Genomic DNA, 24,392 nt, shown 5'->3' with positions numbered 1-24,392 from the left:
TGCAAAAGGAAAAAAAAATCTTTGTTGTGCATGTCGCTTTGGCTTTGAGTGCCAGGTCAGTGCGCCAGCTAGACGCCTTGACCCGGGGCGTTTAGCAACGCAACCTCGACCTCCACGCTTAGGGGTAATACATTGTGGTAATTATTTTCCATAACGAATCATTTTGGTTGATCTTTTCGATAAGAGTAAGGTTTGTTAGATTTCACTAAATATTATCCCGCCAGTTCAAAGATCAAACTACACACTACGATATGTTTCATCCTATATTTCAATCCATGTTCCATCATGCATGCCATTTCACCAAGTTTTCAGTCAAGTCATGTGTGAAAATGTGTGTGCTCACACAGGTTGTCAACAGAGGCGGGCATGTCGTACCTTTTGATTTCATGAATTTAAAGCCATTTAACTCTTGATTTTTTTCCCAAACTAAACTACTTGTATTATTTACAACAAAACAAATCTACGGATATATTAATGTTGGATTTTTTTTGAACGGGAAAGGCATAGAAGGGGCACGGAACTGCATTAGTGGACCGATACATGCAAGTTTACAAAAAGGATCCTAGAGAAACATAAAATTCTAGACCAGTCTTCACTTTTACAAACTGGATCGAGTACGTGGTATGCACCGTAAAAACCAGTCAACCTCTAGGTCCGTGCACCAGCACCACCGTTGATAATGTCGTAGAGTTGTTGCCATTGAGGAACTCCGCTAGTCGACGTTGCAACATCCGAGGTGCACGAGCAGTCGTGCACCACACCATCTCGTAGAGTGCTCACACTAGAAGCATATCTATGCCAAAATTCTTGCCAATCGATTCCCCTAGGCACCTCACCACTCAAGAAGAAGAGGAAGAAACACTAGATGTTTTGCGAGTAAACGCTCGATCGAGCTTATTCAAGCACACACCCCTAGACCCCCCCCCCCCCCCCACCGCGCCAACGACCATGGAAAATCGTTGAGAGGAAATTTCGGCAGGCCATGGTTGCCGCTTGAAAGCTGCCACACCGAGCGAAAGGGAAAGGGAGACTGTATAATGCCATTCCACACACAAAAACATTACCAGTAGACCTACTACTATACACAGGGGCTGGCCTCTCCCCTCCCATCGACTCTGCATAGACACCGTCTGCTAGGAGGGAGGGAGGAGCCGGGGCGGTGAGGCGACTCTCAAGGCGATAAGGGAGAGCATAGCGAGAAATGGAGAAAGTATTCCTCGTCTAATCCACCTATACCCTTAATTTTTTTTTTTTTTTTTTTTTTTGAGAACACAGTACAACGCAGACGCTCACAAACACGCATGTACAAACACCCCTATGAACGCACGCACGCACACCCTACCCCTATGAGCATCTCCGAGGGACTGAGCCGGCATATCTTGAGGTTGACGAAGTCACCACTGGCGCCTCGCTGTTGACGGGCACGTCACCTACCACTGAAAGCATAGCGCCGGTTAAATCCTAGAATAAATCCAGGAAAATGCAAACACCCATGTCAAGTCTAGGACTTGAACCTGGGTGGGCTGGTTCCACCACAAGGGACCTAACCACCAGAGCCAAGCTCTGTTTGCCACCTATACCCTTAATTGGATTGATAGATCAAGATTTTGACTTAGTTTACACTATTTTTTCCCTTGTACCGTATCTTCTTCTTTTAAGTATCGCGCTATGTTCGAAGAGTAATTAGGCTAGTTGAGCCAACCATCCCACCCAAGTTCAAGCCCTAGATTTGGCATGTGTGCTCTCATTTATCTAGATTTATTCTAGGATTTAACCGACACAATTCTTTTAGTGGTATGTAACGTGCATGTGAACAACAAGGTATGTGTGGTAACTTCGTCAACTTCAAGATCTACCGCTCGGTACTTTAGAGGTGCTCATAGGGATAGAGTATACGTGTGTGCTTTCTTAACAATGGGTATACGTGTGTAACTGTGTTTTAATTTTTAAAGAATTAAAAGCCCAAGTAATTAGGAGAGTAGTTTAATTTTCTTCGGGTGTTGGATTGGGAGGACTGCAAATGCCGGGATAAAATGCTAATAGTGAGAGCCCAAACATTTTAGGCTCACATGAGTATGTGATGTGCTGTTTTTCTTTGCGCCAAGAGACTCTTCCCGCTCCTTTATCCATCCATACAAAAGCGCGAGCATGAGCATCCTTTGTCTTTACGGGACGGTGCGACCGCCTTTCGAGCCATGCGTTCGTCGGTCTCAGCTTTTCCTTCTGTCTTGGACAAAAATACGAAATCATAGCGGTCAAACAAATAGCAAGCCATGTGATCGGTGTCTGTGCTCGCTTGCTCTTCCTAACCTCCTTTCTGGGAGAGCTCGCTAAGAGTGATCCTGCACCAATTGTCCAATTGCAGTATTGCACCAGCGAATTTTGAGCTACTCCAATTAAGCACCTCTCGACGGGATGCATGCACGCAAAACTGATCATGAAGAACCCACAATTGATCGACACAGAGTGGAGTACAAAGCTTGCAGGGTGTGGAGTACAAAGTTGATCATTGGCCTGTCCGGGTCCGGCCAGCCGACGTGCCGTACACCGGCCGGCAGCTAGCCATATGCCACCGGCTTTGCGTGTTGCTCCGTGGAAAGTTCAAACCAAATCGATGATAGATCATTCCATCCGTTTTATGAAAGGTGTCTTAACTTTATTTCAATTGATGTATCCACGCACTATTTAGTATGTAGATATATTTGAATTTAGATAAAGTTAAGTGTTTTATAGGACGGAGGCTATGGCGGACGCAGGAAACAATTACACCCTAAAATATTGCGCTCCCCAATTATGATAAAAATGTACAAAATAAGTAATATTTGAAGCCAATATTTCTGAAATTAAGGGTAGAAAAAATTCTCCAATTTTGGGGTGGGCCACGGCCCTCCAAGCCCACCATATATGCGTCTGCCCGTGGGCGGAGAGAATAGAAAATTAGTTTTAGATAAAAGAAAGAGAAGGTGTAGGTGACAGATTTTTTATTTACTTTCTAGCTTACCCAAAACTGGTTACCCAAAATTTGCAACATGTAGTATCTGCAAATAGGGCCCATATATATTAGTGGGTTGCCTTTTTTTCCCTCTTCTTTTATACTTCCTTCCCTACATGTTTCCAATTTCTTCTTGCCCCTCGCTCAAATTCATCTGCAGTTGGTGCTCCCATCTGACCGCCCCCAATGGTGATGATGGTGCCCTCCCACCTGCCCCCAAGGCTGCCAACGGTGCCCCCTACCCGTCTGATGACGCTCTAGTTTTCCTGACCTTAAGCGGCCACACCACCGCGAATATTCCTCCATGGTAGAGCTCCGGCGAGAAGGCAGAGGATGTCAAGTTCCGGCTTGAAGAAGGTCGAGCATCAACATGAGGTGACGAGCTCCGCCATGGCCGAGTTCCTCTCTTTGTTCAAACATGACCAAGCTTCAGCAGAAGGAGGTGAGTGATTGGTACATGGACGGTGATAAATCAAACCCAAACTGCAGGGGAAGGCGGTGAATCGAGTCGGGCCGCGCTTAGTTGGCTAGAATTGGCGAACAAATGTGGCATAGACAACGATGGTGTGGGTGGTTGGGTTCTAGCATCCCTATTTGCTAACATGGCACCTTACCCAAAAACTGGGTGGTCATGGGTCATTGGAGCCAAAATATGGGTTCTTACCAAAAAGAAACTGTGCATGAGCCCACAAATGGGTAAGCCGTTGGAGCAATTCTTTTTGCCCCCATTACCTATGAAAGCAGTTTTTCAGCAAGGGGAGCATTTTTAGGTAACCTAGTGGATGGAGTATTTTTAGGTAAGGTGTCAGAGCTAGTGTCAGAATACCTCTTTTTACAGGGGCAACTTGGGTAAAATCTGGTTTTAGGCAGGACTTATGAGATAGTTTAAAAAAACATGTTCAAATATTCTACTAGTGTCGGGTAAAATCTGGTTTTAGGCAACTTGGCATGTCTTTGTCGGTGCGGTGTTGGAGTGTCATGGTTGGAGTTCGTTCGTGTAGGCTTGCCGCCCTTTGTGTTGGCTAGTGTGGATGCGCTATGTTGTTTCAGGTCGTTGTTACGGTTGGTTGTAAGCGTGGGCGCGGTTTGTGTGGGTTTGTCCATGTTGTAGGTTTTCGCTCGGTTTTCTCCTAAAAACTGAGCACTCTCTTCTTAATTAATGAATGAGGCAAAGCTTTTGCCTCCGTTTCAAAAAAAAAAAAATTCTACTAGAAAAACTGACAACACACATCTATGTCATGTATGCAAACGTTTAAAAGTTGCTGCTTCAAATTTGACCTACTTAGAGAGGCTAAAAAGATAAATTTAGGCGTGAATAGTATGAAACACTATTTACCAAAAGCTGACACTATTCACAATAGAATTTATTCATTTTACCTCTCTAAATGTGGATCAAATTTCGAGCTGAAATTTCTTGGAGACGTAGATACAACCCATAGCTAAGTTATACAAAATAAAAATAAAAGAACTTTTTGCATTTTCTAAAAATGATTTCTATGAGCAGATTCCAGGATCTCACATAATAGAGGGATACTATAGGAGTCTTCCCTCATTTTTACTGGTACTAGATTGGTTGCAATCCAGGACGCCAACACAGCCACGTGCATGCACATACATACCTCCAGAAACGGACACACAAGAGGTGCCGGAAGCAGGCCTGCGGAAGAGGGAGAGCGGCTAGTAATCCAGGACGACGGAGCAGACAGAGTAACTAGAGAAGGGAGACCACCTGAGAATTCATGGATCGGGAGAATGGGGCCATTGCCATCGCGGATGCATCTACTACTTCTACCGGGGATCGGAGGGCAAATGAAGCAGACACGACAAGTCAAACAAGGGAACATCGCTGGGCAAGCTCGCCGCTGGACCAGCCGGCGCATCTGTCGCAAACGATCGATGCTTCGGCGTCCAGCTTTCCACACGTAGGTACGTGTCCCGTGACCTCGGGGAGAGATGAAAGTGAGTTCGACCTTCTACTGCCAAATCCTGAACCCTATCCAAGCAGCACGTCGTCACCCGGCCGGCGACGGCGGGAATGGCTTAGCCACGGAACACAAAGGGTGTGTTCGGTTTTGGGATGGGTGGAAAGGAATGGAACCGTTCCGCACCCACAGCCTCTTCCTGCGTTCGGTTGCAAACTGGAATGGAATGAAGGGTTCCTCCGATTCAGCTAAACGAGGTGGAACGGGTGGCTGTCACACGCTAATTAATTAAGTTTAGTAGTAATTAACCAAGCTTAGCAATAATTAACCAAGTTTAGCAATAATTAATCAAGTTTAGCACTAGTTAATCAAGTTTAGCAAATAATTAATTGAGTTTAGAATAATTAATCGGGTGACTATCTCACCCATTTCATTCCATTCTCATCCAATTCCAAAACCGAACACATGGATGGAACCGTTCCGTAACAGTTTTTTTTCCAAACCGAACACAGGAATGGAACGGTTCTATTACAGTGGAATGGAATGGTTCCATTCTATTCCGCCCCATCCAAAAAACGAACACACCCAAAAAGAGCAGCATGCATGCATGCAACAGATGTGAAGAAGAGAAAGGAAAAAAACAACGAGGATGAAAATTAGTAGATAAACATTAATTCAAGTATTAAGAGAATCTTCAGCCCTTGGGGCTCCCCAAGCCGAAATCCGGCGCTATTTAGCGCCGGATGGATGTATTTTTTGGTCTGTGGAGGCCCATTCTCCCAGCGGCGAGTCCAGGATGGATGAAAGTTTTTGACAAGATTCGGTGAATTCAGATAAAACTAGGCGAAACTCGTTCAAACATATGCGAAATTTAGTGATATTTAGCATATAGGCGAGTTCGTACATATATATAGGTCGAATTCGTACATATATTTGAATTCGGCGAGATGCAAACATAAACGAAAACTAAATAGCGGCCTTCTACTGGCCTGGGTCGCCGGCGCGTGGCGGCATCAGCCGGTAGAGGTCGTCCCGCTGCTCTCCTCGAGCTTGATCAGCTCGACGGGCCTGGGCGCGGCGTTCGTTGCCGAGGCTGGTGCGGCGGCGCGGACGGCGCATCGCCGTGCGGCAGCGAAGTCCAGCAGCCGCCGTTGCTGCTCCGCCTCCTGCCGCTCCCAGTCCCGCCTGGACCACTCCAGCGCGGCGTCGATAGGGAGAGTGTTGTCGGCGGGCACCATGTCCTTCAGCGACTTGGCGATCGCCTCCTCCACCGCGACATCCTCGGCGCGCTGGGCTTCCTCCTCGGCGAGCTGGTTCGCGGCGGCGGCCGCGACGGCCTCCTTCTTCGATGACTTCCTCTTCCGCCCGCGCGATGGAGAGGAGGAGGGCTGGTCGTGGATGACAAAGGCGCCGCTGCTGCGCCCTCTGGTCGGCGGTGGCGATGCCGGCTCCTTCTTGACGAAGCGCGGTGTCGCCGGAGACGTCGGCTCCTTCTTGACGTAGCACGTAGGCGCCGACCCGCCGGACATAGATGCGGACCGCGACCCAGACGAGGAGGAGGATGGCGCCATCCTCCTCGGCGTCCAGGAACTACCATGTCGGCGCGACACGGTAGCCGCCTCCAGTGGCGACATCCCCAGAACGGGGGAGTTCCCTCCCTCGATGTGCGCGAGCACATTCGCGAGGGTGCGGCCAGGCGCGCTCCACCAACGGCGACGGCCGGCGGTGTTGTTCCTGGTGGGAGGCGGAGGAGGGCCATCGTAAGCGGCGAGTTCGCGCTCGTACCTGCGCCGGAAGAACTCCGTCCACACCGTGTAGTTGTCCGGCTAGAACCGCTCCTCCGCGCGCTGCTCGTCACTAAGAGTGACGAGCACAACGTCGATCTCCGCCTCCAGGGCGGAGCGTGTTGTCGGCGGCGGCGGGATCGGGACGCCGCCCGCGCTGAGCCGCCATCCTCCCGGCGCGCGTAAGTCCGGCGGCGCCGGGTACCCCGCCATGTGGAGGAGCCGCCCCTCCCATTGGTGGAGGGAGCGGCGGCCGAAGCCGTTGTTGGAAGCGCCGTTGTTGTTCGCCATTGCGGTCGCCGAGCTCTAGGTTGGGGGAGATTGGGGAAGTTTGAGGGAGACAGAGGCGTGGTTAATGCGGCCAGGCGCGGTAGTTCGGCGATAAATAGAGGTCGACGCGCGTGACACTGAGGCATTGGCATTTACTCGCTGCGTGGAAGCTACGCGGCCGGCGAAGACGGACCGGCGGCAGGCTTTTTCAGCGCGCGAAAGACGATGCGATGAGGACGACGATTGGCCTCTCTCGCCGACAAGTTGGGACCACCAGCCACGCGTAAAGTTTTCTCGGCGTTTCCCGTGCTTTCGTTTAGTCCGGAGTCCCCGAACGCTCCCCGGGGCCGGGGATGGCCTGGGCAACCCGGACGGATGAAAGGCCTAATCCGGACGAAAACGAGGGTCCGGGGAGCGACTGGGCAGTTTTCGTCCATCCGGATGCAAAAAAGCGTCCTAGGGGCCTCATCGGGGAGACGGCTGAGATGCTCTCAACTCCTATGAAACTGATGAAAACAACAAGCTCAAGATTATCATATCTGGAAAACGTTTCTCATATATCCCTGCCGTGCTAAATCTAGAATATTACGTAGGTTTCCTATTAAAATCGAGAAGTTGTGTTTATTTCTGATCTAGTTGAGAATTACCTTAGTTCTCAGTCAAATGATATAATATAAGTACTACTTGTAGTAACTGATATTTCTAAGTATAACCTCCTAGGAAAAACTCAGTTGCAAATCTATTTGCATCTACAAAAATCTCGCTTGAAACTCACCTCCTAGCATGAATCACGATGTAGATCCAATGGCTAAGGACCTAACTTGCTCTGCCGGAATTGAAAATAAATATGAGGAGTCAAGAAAAAAAATTGTTTGAGGCTTTTACATATAAAAATTGATGGGAACACTAGTACAAACTAACCTAGTAGTGGCGTGTCCACTAACATAGCGCCACCGGTAGTAATATAGTACATAATTTGTGCCGTGCCAGACCGCGATATGACACCAAAAGCATGCAAAACCACGGCGGCAACAAAATATTTCCACCATTAAATTAGAATTTCGTGGAAATAAGATAAAGTAATCAGAAATGCTCCTATCCTATGCAACATCAATCACAATGCATTGCCTCTTAGTGCACTATACGAGGCAATTGTGTATTTCAAGAGATTGTTACTCCAATATATTATCTCTTCATTTAGTTAATCTAGGGATCATGCATGCGTAAGACCGGGACAGTAATATTTTGTCTATGATCAGCATGCTCCAACCGCGCGCCTTTAAAGAGGCAATCATTGGGAGCGGCCTAAACCTAAAAGATAGCATACCATTTTATAAGGTTCCCCCCCCCCCCCCCCCCCCTCCCCCACCATCTTTGAGGTGGCACCACACCATGGACGATGAACTCCGGATGAGTCAATGCAGTGTCATGCTACAAATCCTTTATCCTCTGCCTGGTTCATAGAAATAAGTGGACATGAAACATAGTAACATAAAATAGGAAAATATGTAGTCCACTTAGATATCCTCGTAGGATCTCGACCCATGGAGTTATATTGAAGCCTATGGCTTCATATTAACATCATAATTACACATTTTCATGTGATAGACTTTGACTTGACCATCAATACCACGATTCATGTGTTACCCCTATTCTTTGGAACCAAACAATCAAGTTGATGGATTTCTATGTTTTTTCAACCTCTTGTTCTGCGCATGCATTTCCATCATACTTATATGTTTACGCTATTTCTATGTTTCGAAATCCTACAAACCAAATAAGCCTTTGGTAAAGTTGAGGTGTGTTCTATGTGGGATCTAGTATGTCATAGCATCCCAGTTCTACGTTTTCAATTCATGTAGGATCCAGTATGTCATGGCATTTCAATTCTACATTTATTGTTTTTTTTTTTGCATTTTTTAAATCATATGAATTAGCTGTAAACCTGTGATTCAAATGATTTTTATAGGAAACTTGGGAGACTCAAATCCTTCTCATTGGGCGTAACTGGTATCTTCGCGATATTAATATATGTTCTTTTTTTGAAAAAGAAACCTTCTATTTTTTAATATTTTGACCTCTTGATCCCTAGGAATTAAACTTTCCATCGATTCAAACATCTTACAAACAATTCTTCATTTTTTTCCGTGATGCAATGAAACAGTATTTGTACAAAAAAATCAAGTGTTCATGTGGAGCATGTTATTGGTTCACGTGATTCATCAGAAAAGGAAAATATTGCTGTTCATGATGCACCTACAGTCAGGGTATAATTGAGCTTGGCATTATGGTCATACGTCTTTTGCCCCAGGAACCGAAAAGACCCGTAATGCTAACAGTGAAAATTGTTCCATTCAAATTCAGTTTACGAAATAAAAGATGTTTGATTTTTTTAAGGATTTGAATTGCCTTTTATTTACATATTTTAAATTGCCTCTTTGATCTCTGGAGTTATTGAACTGCAGGCCTCTGTTGTTAGCCCAACAGCACGTCGGTTTGAACTTGGAGATGGGCTACGGTGGACGATCTTCCCTTCCCAGCCCAACAGGACGAAACACAAACGAACAGGAAAAGCTAAACCCTAGCACCGCGCTTCCTCCGGCCATGCCGTCGCCGTCGCGGCCGCCGACGCCGCCGGTGCTGCCGATATCGGAGCACGAGGACGAGATCGTGGCGGCAGTGGAGGCGAACCCGGTGATCGTGGTGATCGGCGAGACCGGCTCCGGTAAGAGCACCCAGCTCTCCCAGATCCTCCACCGTCGAGGCTACACCCGCCGCGGCGCAATCGCGGTCACCCAGCCGCGACGTGTCGCGGCCGTATCCGTCTCCAGGTACCAAACTCTATCTTTCTCTCAATCGTGCGCCCATGGTTACATTTGCTAGAGCGTGGACGAGGATGTATCATGCTATCGTTGTTGTCTTCCTTGCGAGTTGTGAGGGCCTCTCACTTAGAACAATATTGAAGATAACAAACTCTGATAAGTAGCAGCATAACGTTCGGCAGGAGTATCACTTTGTTTGACAACAAAAGAAATACTGCAAGAAATGAACACCTGAAACTGCTCAGTAGGAAACTCACACCTAAACTATTGATAGCAACTTCAATTATTTGCAGGAGGGTGGCACAAGAGCTCGGTGTCCCACTTGGGGAAGAAGTTGGCTATGCGATTAGATTTGAAGACCGAACTTCAGAAAAGACCTCGATAAAGTAAGCTTCAGAAAGCTTGAAATTCGTGTAACATAGATATGCCCTGCGTTTGTGATTGAATATGTTTTCTCGATTTGTAGGTACCTGACAGATGGTGTTCTTCTGCGGGAGAGCCTTTCAAATCCTGAGTTGAAGCAATACTCAGTAATTATCTTGGATGAAGCTCATGAGCGTAGCTTGAACACGTACGGTGATCTTTATGCTAAATAGATGTACAAGAATCTCTATTGAACTTTAGAGTGTTATCAACCTTTTGCATATAATTGTGCAGCATGTCCCTAAACCCTGATCATGTGTTAACTATAACATTTAGTGCATTCGTATTATATAATCTCTCTAGTTAAAAAAATGTAAGATAATAATCCATAATAGGCAATGCACTGTTCCATAGTAGATTATCTTTGTTGACAGCATAATTCTGTGTAAGATCCATTTATAGCGGTAGGCACTACTGAGCACAACTTATTTGATTGAAGTAGTTTGCTAAGTGCCAGTATAAATGCATAGCATAGTAGAGTAGTAACTTTGGGTCTATCAAACTATTAGGATGACCAAACTCTGTTATTTCGGCAGATCGTGCCATATCGTGTATTGAACATCGGTAATCAATCTTCATCTATTCTAGCAATAGAACACTTGGGTATGTCAGTACTCAATCTTTGTGCCATGAAACTTTGATTCTGCATAAATACATTGGGCAATTTTGCCTTCTGAGTTTCTTCCAATTTATACAATAAACTTGTGTTGTAAATTTGGGTAACGAACTTTATTATATTATATCGTTGATGCCTTATTTCTCTTTATTAGGAAAATGCAGTGTGGAGTACATACCAAATAGCTTCCAGAGTTTTCTAATGAATCTTGTATCTGAAGCGCTTATAGTGGAAACTGGAATTCCATGTCGGCGTACTATTCTATGAAAAGGCTTGAGATGCTGGGATCAGCTGTCCCTGTATGGATGTTGAGTGCTATGGGATGGCATACTAGAGCGATCAACAACTGTCAATATTACTGATTTCCCAGTGACACAAGGCACCGCCTAATAGAATCCGTGAAATAATATACTCCCACCGATCCATATTATTTGATGCTAATATAGATGTATCTAGACACATTTTAGTTGTAGATACATCCATTTTAGCATCAAATAATATGGATCGGAGGGAGTACCAAACTTGCTAAGATGTCTCAAGGGGCTGCAGCATGGAAATATTAGCAATAACCACGAGGGACTCACTTGTGGATGGCATCACTGTATGCGCCTAGATTTCTGGCATCGTTAGAGCATCTCCAACAGGCGCTCTATCCCGTGCTGTATCCAAAAAAAAGTGACTGGTTTAGCGCGCGGGCGTAAAATAATGCTCCAACAGGTGCTGCAACCGGCGCTGTAAAATACAGCTTGGGGCAAAAGCGCTATGTCGTGCACTATATCTACCGCGCCGGAAAGAGCACGCTGTATAAGTCGCGCGCAGAAACAACTACTGATTTTTACAGCTCCAAGATTTAGAGCTTCTGCTGGAGGTGAACATGGATAGAGCGCGCTGCAAAGCGCCAGCGCCAAGATTTAGCGCGCCTGTTGGAGATGCTCTTAGTATGGATGTGTGCTGTGGACAGTACTAGATTGTACCATTGAAAGCTCAGTTGCACGGCTGTCTTGCCAGCAAGAAAGCCAATGCTATGTGCATAGTAGCAGGAGGTCACATGTTGGGCAAGGATATGCAACCTCAAGCAAGCAGAAGGGAGGAGTCTTTAGGGAATAGTACTGTTTAGGAAGTTTAGGATTTCTGTTCTTTAGGAGGTTTTATTGTGTTAGGAAAGGCCAAGGGGATATAAAGATGCAATGCAAAACCAATTTTTTCCCCTCATCTGAACCTATGTCTACCAAATCCCTCGCAGTCAAGCTGTCTGGCTGTCTTCAGCATTGTAACTATCTTGTTGCACGTCATGGTTTGCAACAGTGTGCACATTTGTTATGGTTGTGGTAGTTATTGGGGCTGTGCTGCTCCCTAGAAGGTGGACATGGTGGGGGAGGAGGGGATGCATGGATCAACTAAGAAGAGAGCCGTGGGGCGGAGGTGGTGGGAGTAGCTGCTGTGTTATCTGTCAGTTTGGTAATGGTCCTTTTATTCTGGGTGAGCCTTGTTGGAGTTCTGGCTTTTGTTTGCATGGGGAGGTGTGAAGGACGAAACTTGCTCTTTATATTAGTAGAGAAATGTAGTAGGACCAGTTAGCTGGTTTTGGGAATCTGTGAATATAATGTAGCTGCCATAGTTTTGAAATGATAGACTAGTTTTTTTGTTAGTTTGGTGTTGGTTGTAAACCTGTCTGCAGTGGCTTATTTTGATTCTTTTTTGCTACAGTGATATCCTCTTAGGTTTAATGAAAAGATTGATCAAACATCGAGCTTCAGATTTGAAAGTTCTCATCACTTCGGCGACACTTGATGGTTTGAAAGTGTCGAATTTCTTCTCAGGATGTCCTGTGTTGAACATCCCTGGAACCATATTCCCTGTGGAGAAGTTTTACAGCACAGATCGTCCAACAAATTATGTAGAATCTTCTCTCAGAACAGCTATAGGTACGGATAATTTTTTCCTTGTCTAACTATTACAGTCTTAAACTTTGACAATAGACATGCCAATGTTTATTACTATATCAAGACTTCTAGGCACTCAGTCATCATACAACAATGCGATTAACTCTATTATTCTAGCACAACAACTTGCAAATCCCAGCTGAATTCAAGTGCATCAACAAATGTCTGTGTTGCGTGTTTCTTCAACTCATTCATCACTTTAATAATAAAACAGAAGGGAAGTCATATCACCTGGGCTGGGTAATTTCGTTGGCTCTTATCCACTTGACACCATTTAAATTGTGAAGAGCCTTGTCAGGAAAACATATACATAGTAATGTTGGCCTGTTACCCATGTAGCTCGTGCCTTTTTAGTTTTACAACTGTCTTTGTGGAATAAAAGTTGTCTGATTGACCCACAAATATTATCACGGATTAATTTTGATATTCTATGTGATTACTTTTGGGTGGAAACTAACATATAGTTGTAAGGAAACCATATAATTATGTTTTCAGGCTTGTTTAGAATTTGGTGAATTTGGTCCTGATGATTTATATATGCTTAAATTATTTGAGATCTCCTTTCCCAAAATAATACTGATATGTTTTTCTTTGACAGATATCCATGTTAAGGAAGCTCCAGGGGATGTATTAATATTTATGACAGGAAAGGTCAGTACCTCTTAGCTCTCCACTCATGCTCTTATCTGCAACTTTGAAGGAACATACTGTGCTCTGTCACACTAAGGAAAGACCTTGACCTGCTTCTGAACAGATTTAATTGCACCATTTAATTTAGTTTGTCCTCCTTTATTTTATTTTTATTTGTTTATTTCTAAAGCAGAAAGTCTTTGTGCAAAGTTTTTGTATGTAAAATCCTTGAGGAAAACAAGTACTTAGTTTTTAATACCTGCTACCACTTGCCCCTAGTTTGTGACCAAATTATTCTTGTAAGGCAATGAAATACTCCCTCCGATCCATATTACTTGATGCTAAAATAGATGTATCTACAACTAAACTGTGTCTAGATAAATGTATATTAACATCAAGTAATATGGGTCGGAGGGAGTACTTAGAAAATAATTTATTTTGGCATCTTAATTTCCTTTTGAAATTTGGAAATGTATTTTATTCCTCTTGTCTAGAATGACTAAAAACTTTGATTTGTCGTAGCTGTAGTACTTTCAGGTGTTGTCATTTATATGTTAACATTTCGAAGTAGTTTAACTTTGCTCATGATGGTGCTTTTTGTGTTAGATGTGAAACCTGTTCTATTATTTTTTCATACTTATATAAACTTCTTGGTATATTTTTCAGGATGACATTGATAAGATGGTCTCAAAATTGGAAGAAAGAATTCAAAATCTTGAGGAAGGTTCTTGTATAGATGCTCTTGTCCTCCCACTCCATGGTTCTTTGCCACCTGAACAGCAGGCAATCAGTTAATCTTCCATTGCATATTTTTTCTTGATTTCTTTGACCCCAAAACTTTTATATATCTATCTCATGAATGATATCTTCCTCCCTTTTTTAAGTTTGAAATAAGTCCATGTAATTAATTCCTGCACATCTGTAACTCCAAATCACTTAAAAAAGCTTCAAATTACAAAAATATAAGCACATATTCTTTCCTGAGATTTAAGCTCCTGGAACTTAAGTTTGACCTTTTTTTTATGGTCTACAAGAAGTACTTCGAAATGCACACATCACTTGTGTAACCTGCAATGGAGCAATATTTGTTGCATCAGTGTTCTCTTTGCTTTGCAAATTACTCTTTATTTGTTTCATTTGAGTATGAGAAGATGTTTTCCGCATGAATACTATAATTTTATATCAACTTTTTACTAGTCCTAGCATTTCAATAAAAAATACTGTATTTTACCGGAACCTATGCTGCCAGTCCTTTCATTTCAAAATCACAGGGTCCTGTAAGTAAGGCCCTTTTTCAACACAATTGACTCCAGATCACATACAATCCTTATAGAATTGTTACTGATCTGTTTGCTTTTAATTATAGGTCCGAGTATTTGCTCCAGCACCTCCAGATTGTCGACGATTCATTGTTGCGACAAATGTAGCTGAAACTTCGTTGACTGTGGATGGAGTTGTGTAAGCAGCAATTAATATCAGTTAAAGTGCACATGCTTTCAGTTTCTTTCTCCAAAGTCCTGTTTTTATACCTAAAATTTTGGTGACAGAAATCTACATCTGACTTTGGGTTTGTAGAACATATACACAGGCGGATTGCCAGAAATATTCTTTTATGGACTTGAATTGTGCTACTCTCCAACATTAGCTTATTTGAATTATGTTGAATGTTGATTTGCAAATTGGAGATGGTGTACTTTCGCCTGATGAGCCATAAATTTTCATTTAACTTCCACAACTTTCACAGATTTAGTTATACATGTGAATTTGTGATTCATGCATGGGTTGAATCCTGAGAAACTAGTGTTATGTTTGATAAACTATACCAATATAAACTTGAAAACTGGCTTATGAATGCTTGCGGGGATTGTTAAAAATTGATGAGATCCACCTTTTAACTTCAGGTTAATGATTATAATTAAAAAAGGAATCATCTATATTATAATCACAATGTTACTTTTGATGAAGGAGATGCTTAGACATGAGCAACTACCCAATTGACGCTGAACTTCTAAAATTTGCAAAATATTTTATATCTAGACGAGTACTCAAAATGTTTGCAATCTTTATGTTCCAAAGATGTGTTTCACTAATAGTATTATATCTTATTTACTATTTCACCAGGTTCGTGATAGATTGTGGTTATGTAAAGCAACGCCAGTATAATCCGTCAACTGGAATGTATTCACTTGATGTAGTTCAGATTAGCAGGTAAATAATATGCAATTTGCTCTCTGGTTGGCTGTCTGCATTTGATTTATCGTCATATTCCTTCCATTCACTGATGTCTAGCTATAATAATGCACAATATCTACTGATCTTTTTCATGACTAATTAGGGTGCAGGCTGACCAGCGAGCTGGGCGAGCTGGAAGAACTCGGCCTGGCAAGTGTTATAGGTTATACCCAAGTGCCATCTACCAAAATGAGTTTCTTGAGGCTACAATTCCAGAAATTCAACGAACTTCCCTTGCTGGAAGTGTTCTGTATCTGAAATCATTAAATCTCCCTGATATCGACATCCTGAAGTTTGATTTCCTTGACCCACCATCACGTAAGATAAAGATCCAGAATCTTCTATTCATGATAATCCTTCTGCACACTTTTGGACACTTATTTTCATTTAATTAAGTAGTGTGTGCGGTAAACTAAGCAGCTTTGAGGCTAATCTTTCTTCATGCATATCATAATTTAAAAGTCACCATTCTTGTGCTGGGTCAATCCTTGAGAGAATGAATCCAGTGCACCGGCTATTGTGGTGCAACCGGGTCACCTGAGGTTGCAAACATACTTATGAAGTTGTCAAAAAAATCTGAAAATAATTTATGACATAGAAAACATATATATCTATCACGTCACAGATCAAATTCACTTTACATCCATAGTTTGAGAAACAAAGATTACAAATTCAGCACTGATCGTGTTAATGGGCCAGCTAGATATATGACCCAATTTGAAATAATCAAATAAGTACTGTTCTTAACATGATTTGACTATATTGTTTCTCGAGTCGTGGGTTGAATATGAATCTGATTTTTTGTGACATGGTAAATATACATTGCATTTATGTGCTCAATTATTTTCAGAATTTGTTGACAACTTTTAGAGTGTATTTTAGACCTCAGGTGCACCAGTTGCACCACAAGAGGGGGTGCACCGAATACATTCTCCAAGCTGACCTAGAGAATGTAGTGTGCTGCAGCATGTTCGGCCAGCCCAATAACACTAGTTGTTTTGTTCATTTTTTTTTTCGAGAAAACGCAAAGGACCTTTGCGTTTCATTTCATTGAAGAGATAGATAGTTGTTTACATCCTCCTAGGAGGCAGAGTACAAGAACAAAAGACATCAGTGCACATCCCAGGTGGATGGTAACACTACCCGTAAGCCCTGAGCCCCTGCCCTAGCCCAAGTCCTAAGCTCATCCTTGATGTTTTGCAACAGGAGTGCAATATACAAGTTCTCAAAAGGTGAATATGCCTAGTTTAGTTATTCGCTGTTTGCGTTTGACATTTTGTGAGTTGTGTAGTAATGTATTTCCAGAAGTTGCCTAACACTGTCATAATGTCATTAGCTGCTTGGTATCAGGAATCTGTAACTCCAAAGATCCTCATCGAAACCCCCAATTAGTTTTGTCTGTTGTGATCTAATGGATAAAATTTAGGATTATGTTATGTTTGTCTTTTTATTAATGGACCAATGCTAATGACCTGCAGGTGAATCATTGGAAGATGCTTTGAGGCAGTTATACCTCATTGATGCAATTGATGAAAGTGGGCAAATAACAGATGTTGGACGCCTCATGTCAGGTATAAACTTGAGCGTGAACTCGAATTCAAAGTATCTTGAATGATGCATATAGGAAAATTGCTATTATATTTACACCAAACCGCAAACAAATCTGATTAAGAATTTCAAATAATACAGTTGGATATGCACGATTAATTGAAGTGTTGTATCTTTAGTTCAAAATGCATATTGAAGATATTCTCCACACTTGCCATATGTGATGTATTGGTACTACTAGAAAATATTCCAGGTGAATTTAGAAACAGGTCGGGATCTAGCTAGCAGCAAGCACATTCAGTGTATTGGCACCGGTAGAAAGTATTTCAGTTACATTTTACAACAGTCAGATCATAGCTGCCGCATCCAGCAGGTCCGGTTTGAGAATTGACACCAGGCCCTAAGAAGACGACCAATCGTATCCCATGTAAGGCAATAGCGCAAGAGGTTGAGCTTAGTCCCACATTGCTAGTTGAGAGGGCAAACAAACCAATATATAGACCCATGTGCCAAATACATTCGAACTGCTGAGTCAACCCTTTTACATGAAGCACAAACAGAGAGGTAGCTCGGCTGGTGATGGAGGCATGGTCTATCTACAGGTGGAGTTAGACCCAAGCCTATTTGAAGCTGGGGAATTAACGAAAGGTCACCCGTAGGATGTAGGATGAAATTGGACAAATGAGTACTCATTTTAAAGTGCTCCCCCCCCCCCCCCCCTATTTTCAGTGTATTACTTGCTGTATCTGCGTAACAATCACAAGCTTCAGAAAGCTCAAACCATGACAATTCTGATTTCACCTTGTGTACTTGACATCTATAGAAGGGTTTATGTTGGATTAGTTTATATTGTTCTGGTAAATTCTGATCATCTGATTCAGTTGTCTATATATGCTGTGAAAATTATGTACAGAGCTCCCTCTTGACCCTTCACTTTCAAGGACATTGATTGAAGCAAATGAACTGGGATGTCTGTCTCAGGCATTAACTGTTGCTGCAGTTTTGTCAGCTGAAATCACGCTGCGGCAAACTAGAAGGTGACCCTTTTTTCTATTTCATGTAGGCTACTATGTCTCATTAACCAATCATATGGTGAACTTGTTGCTTCGTATATACAGCAAGGACATGGAGGGAAAGAGAAAACGGCAAGAGCTTCCTAATGGTTCTGGCTTGGGTGATCATGTGCAATTGCTTCAAATATTTGAAAGCTGGGATCAAGCAGGCTATGATCCAAGATGGTGCTCAGATCATGATTTGCAGGTGAATGAAAATGAAACTGTGGTTTAAATATGTTGAGATTTTTTTTTTGAGTGAGCACTTAGCCGTCTTAAAATGCAATCTTATTGGACTTTCACGGGAGTCAAGCTGTGTCAAGAAGCATATGACAATTAGGGGTCTGCATAAAAACTGAAACCGGACACCGAAACCGAATAACCGAGACTAATTTCGGTTTGTACTTATGATAAACCTAATTTAAATAGGTAAATTCGGTTTTGATTTATGGTTAATGAAAACCCCCAAAAAACTGAGATATAAACGACAGAGAGCTGAACCTTTTGTTTCAGGCGTAGTGTTGCGAATTCGTACTAATAATACTGTGCTCGGTAGAACTGAATCTATATGATGCTCATATATTATGATTTGATTACAGTGATTTGTTCAAATCTTAGGATCTAGTCTTCTAAATTGAATTAATTGCTTGAAAACTAGGGGATTATTTCTTTATATATAATACCGTCTTTCGATGTGTGGCAATGCCTAAACCTGTTAATTAATGTTCAGTGTTTGCTTAACAGTTCATTGTCCTTCATTTGTTTCTCATTTTACCTTAAAATTGTACTACCTCCTTTCCGAAATGTAAGCCTTTTGAGAAAGCTAATTTAGCTTTCTAAAAAGGCTTACATTTTGGAACGGAGGTAATAGCTTACTATTTACAGCTACATATATAACAATAATAAACTCGATGTGGAAATTTACCATGATTAAAACATCATATGACGATGCTTGCATTTACATAAAGGTAACGGTTTGGCTAAGAATATGATTAAGTTGACATGCATCTAATTAGTATCTCTTGAACACTTTGCAGTCCCACTTTGTTACAAAGGTTATTAGACTTCTGTGTTTCTTGATCACCAGACTGTCACCCACCAGAAATTCTCGTTCTGATCCCCTGATCTGTTTAACCTGGCTATCTTTGCAGGTGCGGGGCATGAAATTCAGCAAAGATGTGAGGAATCAATTAAGTCAGATTATTCAAAAAGTTGCAAAAGGTCAGTTTCTACTTGTTAAAGTTCATGACGAATTGCCCCTTTAAAGCCGCTCGCCTGTTTCTCCTATGCTGAGACAAGTATCTCTTGTAAAGCTGCTTTTCATACAAAGTACATGTTATGCTTAAATTTTGTTTGTATGGCAAAGCTGAAGAGTGAAGACTAATGTTATAGGGTTCATTTGCTCTTAGGTTTATGCCCTTAGGGTCATATACTCATATGCGCCCATTAGGTTTTCATACTTGTGCTGTTTCCAAAAAAAATCATACATGTATAAGGCACTCCAAATGCTCCACCATAGTACCGTACTCTGTATCTAAACCATGCAAAGTTGGATTAGAGCTGACTGAGTAAATTCCTTTATCTTTTTTGTTTTCTTGGACAACACTTATTTTGCCACATAAAACGTGCGCATGTTCACCCACAAAAGAAAAATCTATACATGTTTTACATGTGTTTTTTTTTCTAAGCTCAGGAGTACCCAAAAAAAATTTGTGGGTGCATATGATCTGAAGAGCATAAACTTCGAGTCAGTAGATGCTCTATGCTCTTTAATTTCGAATAATCCCTTCAGATGGTGTTGTCAAAATTTTGTTTTTCGTGTGGTGTTATCCTTGTTCTAAACCTTTCCCTAACAGCCTTGCACAAGTCTACTTAGACTCTTCTTAATATAATGATGCGCAGCTCTCATGCATGTTCTAGAGAAAAAAATAGAATAATCCCTTCAGATGGTGTTGTCAAAATTCTTGGTTATAGAGCATTTGTTAGTTGTATGTTGTCTAATTGTAAGGAGAAATCAACTAAACAGACCAGGAAATTTTGATTCTTCAAGTAGTACAGCAGAAAAAAATAGCATCCATGTATCTAATCTTTGTTGCCCAATGGCAGCATATTTTTATCCTTAAATTAAGGATTCATATTGTTGAAATGTAATCAGAACATGTCAGATTTTTAGAATGTGTATGTTGCCTACTGTTGAAATTTCAGCACGTTCCAAATAAGTGTAAGAGGTCGTTTGGTATCCATCATTTGGGCCTGGAATTCTGGAATTCATTTTGGAATTCCATAGGTGGGCTGTTTGGTTGCCACAGAATTGGGTGGTCATTTCATTTAGGAATTCCAGCAAAATGACCCTATGGGTAAACACAATTCCAAACTGAGACCTGTCATTTGCGATTCTCTATGAAAGCCTCTACAAATTCAATATTGAATTCTGCTGTCATTTGCAATTCCTGTGGCAACCAAACAAGTGTCTATTTCTGAAATTACAATGTAAATGAAATGAATACATGTATTCATTTCAAAATGCTACAAACGAAATGAAAGCCTGGCTTCCAAACGACTTCTAATTTATAAAGAAACAGGAGATATTGTGACAGCTATACTCTGATGTCCATGTCAGCTCTAAATGTTGTGTATGTTTTATATCCTGCCTCCTCCGAGATTTGCTGGAAACTGATTGAAATATTCCTCCTCATTTTCCATGTTCTTTCAAGTTTGTGTTTTTCGAATCATCTCCCAAATCCTATATTTTAATAGTGCAGAACTAAAAAATAGAGCGTATTCTGGCTAGTATGTCACAATCCTGTTCTTGGCCCCCTTTTCCTTCTGGAAATTGGCTCCATTTGACTGAATGTTGTGTGCAAACTTGCATTTTAAAATTCAGGTCCAACAGATTTGCAAGCAAGGAGAGGATGCAAGAGTGACCCTGACTACAGAAAGTTGAGGAGAGCTCTTTGTGTAGGTTATGGCAACCAGTTAGCTGAGAGGATGATCCATCATAATGGTTACCATACGGTTGGATACAGGACACAACTTGTGCAGGTATGACATTGATAATTTGTCTGTTAGATTCAGTTAGTTGCAATGCTAGGGACAACTGAAGACTGAAATCTGTGGCAGATGTAGAAGCCCTCTGTGTACAAATCTTTTATACTTTGCAGACGTTAATATGTGAAGTCAGCAAACCCAAAGCGGTCTTTGAAAAGCTGTGGTTTGCCATAGTGTCATTTAAATCCATACCATTTAAATGAACTACTAGTCAATAGTCTTGGTACTATTAAATTTTAGACTAGAATAATAGATTGGAAGGTAATGATTAGTATTGTTCCTTTTGTGCATGTCTTGACTTTTGTGGACCAGTGAAACTGCCAGTTGCTGCTTCAAATTTTTAATTGTTTCCTGGGAATGCTTAATATGTTTGTTGCTGTGACATTTGGAAACTGTAGTTATGAAATGCGGGATAATATTGCTGAAGAAGACTTGTGTCATGCAACAAGAATTCTAGTTCAGTGACATATTTAACCTCATATTGTTGAACTGTGCCATTGTGTTCTTTACCACATTGTTTAGTCTGCTAATTTTATCGCGCAACTCCATCCACATCTTTCTCAGTACACTTTTTCTTTCTTCATGCAGGTGCATCCATCTTCCGTACTGGTAGAAGATGAATATGGGAAATTACCTGTGTATGTTGTGTACCATGAACTTATCAATACTACGCGACCTTTCATGAGAAATGTTTGTGGGGTCGAGCAGGATTGGGTTAAACCAATCTTAAAGAAGCTTGAGAAATTGAACATAAACAAATTAAGGTATGGAAGTCATGCATTCGTAAACAAATTGGTTATTCTGGTAGCAAAACATTTTGCCAGCTACACAAGTAACCCCCGAGTGTCATGTTGCAGTGGCGGTTCGAGTGCATTGATGGATTCTGAACTTCTAAATGACAAGCAACCAGGCTCGCCGACAAAAGCTACGGGTCCTAAGCAGTCTGATGTGGACAGCAAGATCCAGGCGGCCAGAGAGCGCTACCTCGCACGAAAAGGCAAGAAGTGACAGTTATCCTAGTGATGTTCCATATGGGACAGTCGTACAATAGTTTTGAAGAGAGTGATGCATACTTTTTGTGTGTGTTTGAGATCGAGTGATGCATACTTAAGAGTTAAGAGACCAGCTGAGCATCATGAACATCAGAAAGAGCATACACATTCGGAACTGAAATTGTTTTCTTGTGTATGTATACTTCCGAATCCCACTGAACAAGAAAACAATAGCATTCGTTAGTGGCTATCTGCACTGCTTGCTCCCTAAGCTCTTGAAATCTTTGGAGTCCTTGAAGATACTGGAGGGTGTTATTTGTCCTGTTCAAATGTACCGGCAAGAGTGTTGTTACGGAATTTGTACACCAATTTGGGCGATTTTATCCTGTATAGTGGCTTTGAAGTTTCACACCTCTAGTGGCTTAAATATATGAATTAGATTCTGTTTTTCAGTACGAAGCTTATTTGCTCGACTAAGATACAAGAACAAAGCCAAGGATCATAGCGTACTCGTATGTACAGTATGAATAGATCGATTCACATGATCTTGTGAGCGAGTCCAAGAGTCTCCGCTCTGCCCATAACTGCCTGCAGAAAAACCCAAACCATCTCCCTCACGCTGCCGCCGCTGTTGCACACTTCCGGCAGCAATGAAGTTTCGCATTCGGCCGCCGCCTGTTGGCAACTTCTGCTACCAGTTGGATCGTAAAGATTTGTCGGACGACGCGAAGATCGCTCTGCTAAGGAAGGTGTTAAGGAGGGTGCGTTCGGCTGCTCACTTTTCTCGTCTAGAATACCATGACTTGGGATTTCATATTCGCCTCCTAACTTCTGCCTCTTCAGACTCGAGTCGATACGGATCCACTGTTCACCGATGATATGGACGACGATGACGACGGAGAGGAGGAGGAGGAGGAGACAAAGAAGGTGTGTTCGATCGGAGATGTAATAAATTGTTGTTCCTTCTTCGATCGGAATATCAATTTCCTTCTGTGTATTTAGGTGATGGGTGATAAAAAGGGGGATCAGGGTATCGCGAAACGCCACCACAGGCGGCCCCTCTTGAAGGCGAGCCGGTATGCAAGATGCCAAGAATCGGAGAAGAACCCTCTCATCAGCCTGGAGAAGCACCCAAGAACCCGAAATCCCCTCTGGTTTGATGATGCAGACATGAGAATACAACTGAATAATGTAGCAATAATATTGTTGGAGAATACTGCAGTAATAAATTTCACTGCTTGCAGAGTTCCTACTCTCATTTCAAAAAAAAAAAAAAACCGTGCCTAGGAGAAACTAGACACTTTTTTTGATATAGTAGAAGCGGGACTTCACGTGACAATCCCGAAATTCGTTCCTGACAGGAATCGAACTCCGATCGTTGGGGTGCGCCACTGCGACCCCAACCACTGGGCTAAACCCACGTCATCCTACTCTCATTTCTCACGTATGCTTCTACTGTAGTGAATCCTTGCTTCAGCCATTGCTAGTGTATGATATAACGAGCACGCAAGAAGCATGATGCTTCCCATTTACGGAGAAGAATGTTTCCATGGTGCAAAAGAACATGGTTCCATCGCGAGCAACGGCTTCTTAAACAAAATTTCTGGATAATTCGCTTGGTTATTTTGTTGGAGATAAATCACAATGCACCAAAATTGGTCACCACAAATGCGTGACTATTTTGGACTATTATATAGCTCGTTATCACCGATTTTCAAGGTGATTCATTAGCCCCTTTAACGGTTATAATTACAACATAAATCAATTATGTCTTTCAACTCACATCCAAAGAAATAAAAATAACAAATTTGACTATATATAGTACCAATATAGTACATTCAATCTACATTTGATTTTTGTACTATTTATAAACTGATTTCTCTTTTGTCTTTCTTGAGCTTTGAGTCCAATTTGAATGTAAATAAAAGTAAATAACACATGCTAGATGTGTATTGTGTATATGTCCTATTCCTTTTCTAAACTTGCACCATGGTTAGATGCATTTTTGTTGATCTAGTGCACTAGTACACCTAAAGACGATGGGCTTTCGCTAACATAACGTAGGGTGATGTTGGGTCACTGACATTAAGGACACACACATTAGTGACCCAAAGTGTG

General features: G+C 42.1%; 1 protein-coding gene across 1 annotated transcript; it reads left to right on the top strand.

Annotated features, from left to right (window-relative positions):
• The first annotated feature begins 9,502 nt into the window (after positions 1-9,502).
• On the top strand, positions 9,503-22,729 carry LOC127293899 (probable pre-mRNA-splicing factor ATP-dependent RNA helicase DEAH4). The gene is made up of 16 exons (XM_051323606.2): positions 9,503-9,799; positions 10,084-10,176; positions 10,257-10,361; positions 12,537-12,754; positions 13,371-13,423; positions 14,069-14,185; positions 14,769-14,860; positions 15,524-15,610; positions 15,738-15,952; positions 17,113-17,205; positions 18,096-18,219; positions 18,301-18,442; positions 19,386-19,455; positions 21,119-21,276; positions 21,871-22,046; positions 22,140-22,729. Exons 1-16 carry the CDS (start codon positions 9,573-9,575, stop codon positions 22,288-22,290), a joined length of 2,121 nt encoding a protein of 706 aa, XP_051179566.1. The 5' UTR covers positions 9,503-9,572; the 3' UTR covers positions 22,291-22,729.
• Positions 22,730-24,392: the final 1,663 nt, after the last annotated feature.

Source organism: Lolium perenne, chromosome 4 (assembly GCF_019359855.2).
Source record: "Lolium perenne isolate Kyuss_39 chromosome 4, Kyuss_2.0, whole genome shotgun sequence".
Taxonomy (NCBI): Eukaryota; Viridiplantae; Streptophyta; class Magnoliopsida; order Poales; family Poaceae; genus Lolium; species Lolium perenne.
This window is presented reverse-complemented; position numbering and strand designations above follow the sequence as displayed.

Excerpts from the sequence above, each read along its gene's own strand:
- LOC127293899 (XM_051323606.2), top strand. The coding sequence starts at position 9,573 with ATGCCGTCGCCGTCGCGGCCGCCGACGCCGCCGGTGCTGCCGATATCG. Across the intron at positions 14,861-15,523 it reads TTGACTGTGGATGGAGTTGT|GTTCGTGATAGATTGTGGTT; the intron begins GTAAGCAGCAAT and ends CTATTTCACCAG. Across the intron at positions 19,456-21,118 it reads TATTCAAAAAGTTGCAAAAG|GTCCAACAGATTTGCAAGCA; the intron begins GTCAGTTTCTAC and ends TTTAAAATTCAG.